Below are 10,000 nucleotides of genomic sequence, written 5' to 3'. Positions count from 1 at the left end.
GGGAGGGTCCGACGATACCGCGCCCAGTGCTGGAGGGCCGCTGCTTCAAGTAAGCCGCCTTAATGGCTAACGGCACGGTCGCTGCTGCCCCGTGCACGCTGCTCTGAGTTGGCGTGCATCATGCGCAGAGGCTGCTTCACTGCTCTCTCCTCCTTCCCTTATTGACGTAACGGAGAGTTAGTGCACTGTGAGCGTGCGCATGGCGATGATGCACGGCGCCTCTGGTCGCTTGTGCGTGTGGCTTTGGCTTACACCCACCCGCCACGCCCCTCTCCACTAATCAGTGTAGTTAACGCATTTGTTTTTACGCTCCCTTTTCTTCTGCGGATCGCTGTGTTGATCGTTCGTATGCCGGTTTCTCTCCCTCCCTCTCTCTCTCTCTGTGTGTGTGTGGCTCAGACGCGAGGGATGACACAGAAGAATGATGCGCAGCAACGGAGGGAGGGAAGACGGAAAAGCGAGGGCGAGGGGGGGGGAGAGGAGGTCCTACGCAGCTAATGTTTTGTTCTCTGTGCTCTCTCCATCTTTCTTCTCCGGGCTAAATGCAAAAAAAAAAAAACTCGAGGCTCGCAATCCTGTGGAATGATGCGGGCCTTGTCGTGTACGTAGGAAGGGAGACTCTGTCTGAGTGTGCGTGTATGTGTGGGCTTCCGTGTCAGCGCACGCGCGGTTTCCTCTCCGCCCCGCCCCTCCTTTCCTCTTCCTCGTTCTTTGTGCGTATGTGGGTGTGGGTATGTCCGTTAGCGCCAGAGGTGGCGCTAACGGACACGAGCACACCTCATCGAAGCGGACTCCTGAAACGGCGACAAGGAAATCGGTAGAAGAGAGCGGGAAGTTTCTTGTTAAAGTCAGAACAACATACATATAAAGGAAAAGGAAAGCGAGCGAGCGAGAGAGAGAGAGGGTGACAGCCTCCCTCTCACTTCGTGGAGTGCCTCTCTCCCTTCCACTAGAAAGGGGCGGAGAGGCACTCCGCAATAGTACGCACTCGCACAAACCAGCGAGCTGGTTGTGAAAGCGGGTCGAAGGCAGCACCCCTTTGCCTCCCCACCCCATCCCCCGCCTCTCTCGCTCGCTCGCTCTTCCCTCACTGCCACAAAAGAAAGGTCCACGCGCTAGCATGCGTGCGTGGCAGAAGGAGGAGGGGGGAGGGCGTATCCTGCGTCCGGTGTACGGTGGCTTCCGGAAGGGAGATCGATCCATCTCGGTCTCACTGGGGTGTAGAGGAGGTCGCCCTTCCCCCCCCCCCCCCCAATGGAGGCCTACAGGAACGAAAATGAAAATAACTAATCAAATGCGAATGCACACGCAGAGGGAGAACACGCGCTCCTAACACGGCTTCGTCGCTGGCTCTGTTTTAGTCCACTGCATAGCACGAGCAGCTGGTAGCAGTAAGCGCGTCGTTGCCATACACACGCGCATGCCGGCCGTCCTCACGTGAACTCTGCACATACGCCCATCCCACCCATCCTCCCCGGCTCTAGCGGGCTACTCGCCACCCTGAGAAGATGCGCTCTGTGGCATGTTGTGCAGCGTCCCCATCGCCTGTGCTGTAGTGGTCATCACTCACCCCCCCCCCCTCATCGTGCGTGTTGGGACGCTCTTCATGCGTACGTCTTACCTCCTTCCTCCCCCCTCCTAACTTGTGTTATTCGCCTTCGGTCGCAGCACGAACAGCACTGTTTCTTACGGATCAGTGCTAGACAGACAGACAGACAGACGCACGCACGCACGGACATACACGCATACACTGGACGCCGCAAGGACGGAGGGCCAGGGAGGAAAAAGCAGAGACAATCAGGAGGCGGAAAAAAAAAAACTAAAAATGGCCTCTGTGTCTGCCAGTCGAAGTAGCGGCGGCGGTGGTCGCGGCAGTCTGCACGCTGGGCATCCCCTCTCTCGCGTCGCGACGCTTCGGTGCAGCGGGACGAGCGGCATCACCGTTGTGTGCGCCGGTGGATCGTGTGTGTCGGTGCAATCAGCACCACGGTGGCTGACCTGCGCACTGGCAGGCAGTGGAGCGGTGACGGGGGGTCGTGGTGGACTCGACAGCGATACCAGAATGGCAGCATCATCTCCGCTGGGGATGGCAAAATATGTGGCTGGCGAACCCCTTGGCGTGGCAGGGCAGGAGGTGGGAAAGGGTGCCGATGCCCTCTTCGCAGCGGTGCAGCAGTGGTCGGCAGGGCATTTGCATGAGCCCAGGGACGGCGTGGCGCTGATGACTAGTGCGTCTGCTGCCGCTAGAGCCCCCTCGCCGTGCTCGCCACTGTCGCCAGAGCAGCAAGTTGCCCTTTGCGCCGGTGCCGTTACGTGCCTCTCTGTCGCCTCCCTCCCTGGCAATACAGACACAGCCGTGGCAGTAGTCGGCACCACTGTCGGCACGGTGGCGCTGCTGCTCATCGAGGGCAGTCGCGCCCTCTACAAGGTTGCCGAGTGCTCGCTGGCAAAGTGGAGCAGCGGCGCCATCACGGCACAGGATGCTGTCGTGGACGTGGCCTTCAGCTTGGACCCGGCTGGACGGCCGGAGTTCGTCAGTGCCGCCAGTGCTGGGTGCGTCGTCGTCGTGGATGTGCAGCTTCTCTACCAGTCACCCCGTAACAGCAGCCACAGCGCCGCCGAGGAGCTCGGAGACGCGGAGACGGACGCACCAGCTGCCGTGGCGCACAGAGCAGAATGGCATCAAGAGGCCGCGCCGTGGTCGAACTCAGCCCTTCGGGCGAAGGCCGTGGAAGCGCTTGAGCGGTCAGGCGCGCATCGGGTGCGGCGCAGCTGCAGTGACGTCTTCGCCTGCTCCTTTGTAGAGGCCGATGTGGTGCGCATCTTGGCTCCGCAGCGCCTGCAGGTCGCCGTCGCGATGGACGTGGCGCTTGTCGTGGTGCTCAGCAGCGGTGCGTTGCACTACGTGGAGCGAGTGGTCGAGGGAGGCTCAGTGCGCCTCCTTGCGGAGTATCACCGACAGCGACTCGCCAAGGGTTCTGTCTTCACATCGCACGCATCTGCAGCAAGACAGGGGGCGGACAGCGCTGCTGCGGGCGACTTCTCTACCGATGCTGCTTCACTGCGCCTCCTCACCGACAGCCGCGCCGTTCCGCACGTCATCTACCGCTACCGTCTCTCGCCCTACCGCATCCAGGCCTGTGATGACAGCGGCCAGACGGCGAGCGGGGGCGGAAGTAACTGCGGAACTGCGGCGTTGGGGTTGTCCTCCGCGGCGGAGTCGGTGACGCATGTGTGCGACGCGCATCTGCATTTCAGCGAGAAGGATGCCGCGTGCCACGTCGTGCTGGCTGGCACACAGAGTGTGCCGGTCAGTAAGGTTGGCTACATGTCGCCTGCCTCACGCGTTGGCTCGGTTGCCGTGTCCATGGGGTCAGCTGAGTACACGCTGGGTCACGTCCAGCAGCAGCAGCAGCAGCAGCACCACTACTCGGGAATAATTGGGTACAAGACCCTCGGGTGGTGGGCAATCGTGCGGAACGCCGTCCTGCCGCGTCAGACTTTTGATCGAGATGCGCTGGAAAGGCAAGCGTTCCAGCAGCGCCAGCGCCAGCAGCAGCAGCAGCCACACGACGGGAACACCTTCTCGACGTTTAGGAGCAGCACTGACTCACCCTTCTCGGTACATGTGCAGAGCAACACGATGGCCCTGCCGTGTGGACTCGGTCCCTGTCCGGCCTCCCTCTCCGCCTCCGCCTTTACGTCTCCTGTGACGCCGTCACCAGCCACGGCAGGGGCTGGTGTGAGTGGCGGCGTCAGCACGGCAAGCGCTGGTCAAGGCAGGGGCTTTGCAGCTGTTTTGATGCTCACGGACGCTCTTGTCTTGGCATCCGGTCATGAACTGTACGTTGGTGACCTCCGCGATGTGCCGCCGAGCGCCACGACTCTGCCGGTGCCGCGTCCGCTTCGCTCCTTCGGTAGTGTCATCGAGGGGATTACCGCCGAGCCGTACATGGATACTCGAGTGGTGCTGGTGGCAACCAGCTCTTGCGTGACTCCCCTATCGCTTGTATAGGGGCGTTCTCATAGGAGTCACAGCGATTTCAGAAGCAAAAGAAGTGAGAACTTGGAAGCAGCCCTGAGCAGATGGCTGGAAAGGCACAGACAAGTACGCGGTGTGTTTGTCGCCCCCCCCCCCTCTAGTCTGCCAGGACGCGGCGACCGCACCTCGTACTGAGTGTGTGCGTGCGTGTATAACGTGGGTACTGATCTTGTTTGGATTCACTTCCTCCCTTTCCCTCCCCTCTCCCTCGCGCGCTGTGCGCTCGCTCTCTCTCTCTCGCTTTGGGAGTGATAGGCACGAGCAGAAACTTACGTAAGGTCGACACACAGCCACTGAGGATGTCGAGAGCGAAGCAGAGAGGAGAGAGAGAGAGAGCGAGCGACCGGGCAACACACGTGTGGAGGTGGGGGAGACGTAAGAGAAGCTACATGTGTGGCATGCTCCCTCGCTCTCTCTCTCTCGGCCAACCGACAAGGGAGAAAGAACTCTCTACCAAGCGACGAGTACTTTGCACACGTTTAATGCGCCTGCGATCCCCCACCACAATCACTACTGCGCCAATCACGTGCAACAACACCGGCGGCGTCCTACACTCCCTCTCACCCCCCCCTCGCCCCCGACGCTCGCTCACACGGCACATTTCGTTCCGGAGCACGCGCGTGTGGCGATTACGTTGCCCACATCCCTCTGCACACCCCTCCCTCCCTCCCTCCCCCCGCTCTTACCTGTTCTGCGATCGCTTGTGTTGGTGATGCGCTCAACGGCATCTTCTACCCGCCTCCCCACACACACACACACACACGTACACACACCAATCCCCCGTGTATCAACATCGACCCACACGAAACACAGCACCGGCACATCACACGCACACACACTCGTGTCGGCCCACACGCAGGTGCGTCATCGCCGTCTGCGTCAATGGAGGATCGTTCGCTAAAGCTGGCGGAGGACTTCGTCTCGGCGCGGTACATCGACATGGGCCGCGAGTCGTTGCAGTCAACGGCCCGCATCCTGCGTTCCATCCTGGCGCAGCGTTGCTGCCCAGATGAAGGGCTCAACGATGCTACCATCGAGCTTATCCTTCGCCAGCTCGCGCTGATGGACACGAACAACTTCGCACACCACGCCGGCGGCGGCGAACGCGAGGGCCGTGTTGTCTCTGCCCTCGTTCGCACGCGGCACTTCCACTTCACACACGGGATTGGGCGCTCCGGCGACTTGGTCAGTGAGCAGCCGAAGGCAGCGGGGTCATCATTGCTGTATAAAGTAACGAACGTGCTCATGCTTGACCTGATACGCCAAGCCGGGGCCCCGTCGACCGCGGCCGCAGTGGTGGTGCCAATGGCAACGGGCATGACGCTGGCGCTGGTGCTTCGGTGTGTAGCGAAGACGCGCACAGAAGAACTGCTGAAGGAGGCAGGGGCGGCGCCGCTGCAACGCACCGTCACGAAGGACTCAATGAACGCAACGTCCGCTTCCCGAGTACAAGAGTCGCGAATGTGCGAAGATGATCGTACCAAGCAGGACCGCACATGTGTGTCAGCCCCGGAGGCACCGCGCTACGTCATATGGCCCCGTATTGATCAGAAGACAGCGCTCAAGTGCATTGACGCGGCGGGGCTAGTGCCGGTGCCGGTACAGCTACGGCCGGCCCTGCCACTCGCACGCTCTGCCGCCCCCTACGCCTGCACTGACAGCGGTAGCCTCAGCCGTAACCAAGCCAGCATTGGTTCACCATCGACATCATCGCTGTCGTCGTCGCTGTTCCTTGAGTGCCATGTGGACGACGTAGCCACCGCCGTCAACACCGTTGGTGGGCCGTCGCAGGTGGTGTGTGTGCTCTCCACAACCAGCTGCTTCGCGCCACGCCTGCCAGACAACACGGTCGCCATTGCCCAGTACTGTAAGAAGGTCGGCATTCCCTACGTGGTGAACAATGCGTACGGAGTGCAGAGCCGCCGCATCATGACTCGGCTCGACGCGGCGCAGCGACTGGGGCGGGTCGACTTTGTGGTCCAGTCTGGCGACAAGAACTTTCTGGTTCCGGTGGGTGGTTCGATCATCTGCTCTAGCAACAAGGAGTGCTGCCAGGCCGCGGCAGCCCTTTACGCAGGTCGCGCGAGCATGAGCCCCATCCTTGACCTCTTCATCACCGCCTTGAGCCTCGGTCGGCGCGGCATGCGATCCCTGTGGAACGATCGCTACAGGTGTCGTGCGCGGCTGATTCAGCAGCTTCGCGTGTTTGCGCGCGAGCGAGGGGAGGTGCTGCTGGTCGACGACAGCGAAGAGGGCAAGGGTTATGAGGATACCGTAGGTGAGCCGCAAAGGGCTGGCAATGCTGCCATGCCCCGCAATGACATCAGTGTCGCCGTCACCATGCGAACTTACGGTCGGCCTGCAGCCGAAGCGAGCAGCACTGGTGCGCAATTGGGGTCGGAGCAGGGGGAGAAGACAAACTGGGCAGCCGCCCGCGCCCTCGGTGCACAACTGTTCCGCAGCGCGGTCACTGGCCCCCGCGTCATCACCCCCGCACCGTCGACCCCAACTATGATTGCGGGCTGCACGTTCACGAATTACGGCATGCATCAAGATGGGCAGCCGCCATGCCCGCTGCTGGTGATCGCGTGTGGCATCGGCACGTCAGAGGCTGAGGTGGAGGCACTGATGCTGCGCCTTCACGACGCGTGGCCTCTTCCCGCGTGAAGAAGCGCACGGCCTGGTGCCCACCGTGTAGAGAAAATTGCGTTCGTGGTGGTGTCTGCGCACAGCAGCAAAGGGAGAGGAAATTAAGGAGAGGACGACGCACCAGTGAGAGGGTGCAACACAGCGTGAGGAAGGGTTGGCACTCTTTTTTCGCGCTGGAGAAAGTGAGCGACCACCTCAGCACCTCTGCCGCCTTTGGGGGGAGAGACAGGGGGGCTTCCTCCTCCTCCTCCTCCCCTCTATCAGCCCACCTTTACCCGTGTCGCCTTGAATGCTCTATCTGGGCGTCGCAGTCGTTGCTCCAACCATCCTTCCTCTCCTCTCCCTCCACCTTGCCCCTCTCTTTCTCTCTCTCTCTCTGCGCATGGACACTAGTAACACGTACACGCAGGCATTTGGCGGGTCGGCAGAAACCCCTCTCCCCATTACATCCACCCGCCCCCCCCCCCACACACACACAGAGGGAGGGGAGAAAATACAGGCACAGGTGTTCGCGTCAGTATGGTGAAGCAGCGCATGACAGCCCTCGATGTGAGGGCGACAGTGGAAGAGATGCGGGCGAACCTCATAGGGCTGCGGCTGCTTAACATCTACAACATGGACAGCAAAATGTTTTTGTTCAAGTTTGGGCACGGCGAGCACAAGAAGAACGTCCTCCTCGAGAGCGGCATGCGCTTCCATCTAACGGAGCTGGAACGTGAGAAACCGAAGGTACCGTCACAGTTCACTCTCAAGCTGCGCAAGCACGTCCGCGCCTGGCGGCTCGACAGCATCTCGCAGCTGCAGCATGACCGCACGATAGACCTCTGCTTCGGTGTTTCGTCGTCTGAGGGCTGTTTCCATATCATTGTGGAGCTCTTCTCGAAGGGCAATGTAATTCTGACCGACTACACGTACAAGATGATGATGCTGCTCCGTACGCACCGCGATGACGAGGGCCACAACCTGATGGTGAATCAAGTCTACCCCGTCACGGCCCCTTTTGTTGCTGCGGTGGCGGTCGAGTCGGCTTCGGCGCAGGAGGCAGATACCGCCACCACGGTGTCCTCGGTGACTAGAACAGCTGTATCGGCAGCGGAGGTGCCGCACATTTTCCTCTACCCTCCGCACGTGGACGCATCTGGCCACCTGCACGTGCAGCGCATCGCCGACGCCGATCTCACACTGGCCCAACAGCAGGTCAAGGAAGAGCGCACACGGTTGATGAAGGCGGAATGGGAAGTGGGGCTCACCCGCAGCAACGACCGCACTGTCGTGCAAACATTGGTGGCGGGCATTCAACACTTTGGACCTGATCTAGCTCAGCACGTGCTGGCCATCACTGGTGTATCTAACGCACCCCGGAAGAGCTGGAAGCAGTCGACGGACGACATCTTTGCAACCCTGCTCCCCGGTCTGTTGGAGGCCTTTGACCTTGCTAAGGTCGACCTCGCCTCCGCCGGCGGCTACCTCATCAAATCGAAGGCGGGGCCCGGCAGCAGAGCCAACGCCGCAGAACCACCGGCGCCAGACGCCTCCACTGCCGCCGCTGGTGTAGCCGACCTCGTCGCCGTCGCGGAGAAGTACGAGAGCTTCACGCCCATCTTGCTCGCCCAGTACATAGAGGACGGGGTGGTGTCGTTCTACCGCGCCAGCTTCGGTCGCGTCTGCGACGAGTTTTTTCTCATCACAGAGACGGCACGCATCGATGCGTCGAACGAGAAGCGCAAGAACACCTCCAAGAACAAGGAAGACAAGTTTGCGGCCGATCACGCGCGCCGCATCAACGCACTCGAGACAGACATAGCGGCTAACCAGCTGAAGGGCGAGCAGCTCATCCTGAACGCTGACCGCGTTGACGAGGCGATCCAGCTCATCAACGGTGCCCTAGCAACGGGCATCTCGTGGGAGGCCTTGCGCATACTGCTGAAGAGACGCCACGCAGAGGGGCACCCAGTGGCGTACATGATTCATGACCTCTTCCTAGAGCGCAACTCTATCAGCGTTTTACTCGAGACGGTGCTGGACGAGGAGGCGGGCGAGGAGGACTGCGACGTGCCGCCGATGGTGGTCGAGGTGGCGCTGTCCAAGACGGCCCACGCGAACGCTGCGGACTACTTTGGCAGGCAAAAACAGCACCGCTCAAAGTTGGAGCGCACCCTTGCGGCGACCGACAGGGCGGCGGCTGGGGCGGCGCGCAAAGGAGAGCGCAAGGCAGCAGAGCAAAAGGAGAGGAAAGTGATCGTCAAGGAGCGGCAGCGCAGCTGGTGGGAGAAATTCTTCTGGTTCCGCACCAGCGCCGGTGACCTTGTGCTGCGTGGCAAGGATGTGCAGTCGACGGAGCTGCTGGTGCGGCGCGTGATGCGTCTTGGGGACCTTTTCATCCACTGTGATGTGGATGGGGCTTTGCCGTGCCTGCTGCGGCCCATGAACGACGTCTGGCAGGAGCTCGGTGGCCACAATGCTGGCGGCAATGCCGTGGCCTCGCCGAGGACTCAGCCGGTGGCGATGCACAGCGCGTGTGAAGCAGGGGCGTGGTGTGTCGCCTTCAGCGGCGCATGGGAACGGAAGCAGACGACTGGCTCGTGGTGGGTGTACGCGTCGCAGGTGACGGGTGGCACGGCCACCGGCACGTACCTCTACACCGGCGAGCGACACCATCTGCCCCCGCAGTCGATGTCGCTCGGGTGCGCGCTGCTCTTCTACGTCGCACGCACCGTGAGTGAACCGGCGGAGGCCGCGCCGGCTGCAATCACTGCTGGAGTCAAGGATGACGACGACGAGGCGGCGCACGGAGAGGAGGACGCTGTCGACCCGTTCACCGTGCTACGGCGTGAGCTGCCCAGCCTCCTGACATCGACCGCAGACGCCAACCCGCCAAGCGGCACCGAAGGAACAGTCGTGCCCGCTGACACAGCGACTGTCCTTGTCGAGCTGCCCTCCGTGGAGGCTCTCCGTGCGGAGCAGCGTAAGCAGCGGAGCCTATACGCGGCCGGTGTCGGTGGCGGTGTGGACAGGCGTCGAACGAAGGGCGGGGCGCGCAACTCACGCGTCGACCGCGAAGGTCTGCAAGGCACGCCGGCTGCAACTATTACCCTCATTCCCTCCCCGGCGATGGAAGACGGTGTAATCACCACCGTGGCGACGACAGCTACGCAGAAGGACAACGACCAGGCCAAGAACTTGACAAAGTACCAGAAGAGGAAGCTGAGGAAGATCCAGGACAAGTACGGCGATCAAGATGACGAGGATCGCATGCTCGGAGCAAAGGTGAATGGGAATCAGCTGTCACTTGTACAGCTGCTGGATCTG

General features: G+C 61.5%; 4 protein-coding genes across 4 annotated transcripts in view; all 4 read left to right on the top strand.

Moving 5' to 3' along the window:
- Positions 1 to 53, top strand: part of EF1G (elongation factor-1 gamma) — a gene marked incomplete at both ends in the record, with an annotated part of 1,212 nt that extends 1,159 nt beyond the window's left edge. Inside the window, one exon of the mRNA XM_010706032.1 lies at positions 1 to 53. This exon is cut by the window's left edge and continues 1,159 nt beyond it. Coding sequence (XP_010704334.1) covers positions 1 to 53 — 53 coding nt within the window.
- Positions 54 to 2,086: 2,033 nt separating this feature from the next.
- On the top strand, positions 2,087 to 4,015 carry LPMP_090960 (hypothetical protein; the record flags this gene model as incomplete). The annotated part of the gene is made up of 1 exon (XM_010706031.1): positions 2,087 to 4,015. The coding sequence occupies one exon, from the start codon at positions 2,087 to 2,089 to the stop codon at positions 4,013 to 4,015; it is 1,929 nt and encodes a 642-aa protein (XP_010704333.1).
- Positions 4,016 to 4,924: 909 nt separating this feature from the next.
- On the top strand, positions 4,925 to 6,709 carry LPMP_090950 (o-phosphoseryl-tRNA(Sec) selenium transferase, putative; the record flags this gene model as incomplete). Its single annotated transcript, XM_010706030.1, has 1 exon — positions 4,925 to 6,709. The coding sequence occupies one exon, from the start codon at positions 4,925 to 4,927 to the stop codon at positions 6,707 to 6,709; it is 1,785 nt and encodes a 594-aa protein (XP_010704332.1).
- A 501-nt stretch (positions 6,710 to 7,210) lies between these two features.
- The window catches only part of LPMP_090940 (translation-associated element 2, putative), a gene marked incomplete at both ends in the record, with an annotated part of 3,597 nt that continues 807 nt past the window's right edge, over positions 7,211 to 10,000 (top strand). The window contains one exon of the mRNA XM_010706029.1: positions 7,211 to 10,000. This exon is cut by the window's right edge and continues 807 nt beyond it. Within this exon, the coding sequence (XP_010704331.1) occupies positions 7,211 to 10,000 (2,790 nt within the window).

This window comes from Leishmania panamensis (assembly GCF_000755165.1).
Source record: "Leishmania panamensis strain MHOM/PA/94/PSC-1 chromosome 9 sequence".
In the NCBI taxonomy this organism is placed as follows: Eukaryota; Euglenozoa; class Kinetoplastea; order Trypanosomatida; family Trypanosomatidae; genus Leishmania; species Leishmania panamensis.
The sequence above is the reverse complement of the archived record's forward strand: the minus strand, read 5'-3'. Positions and strand labels throughout refer to the sequence as shown.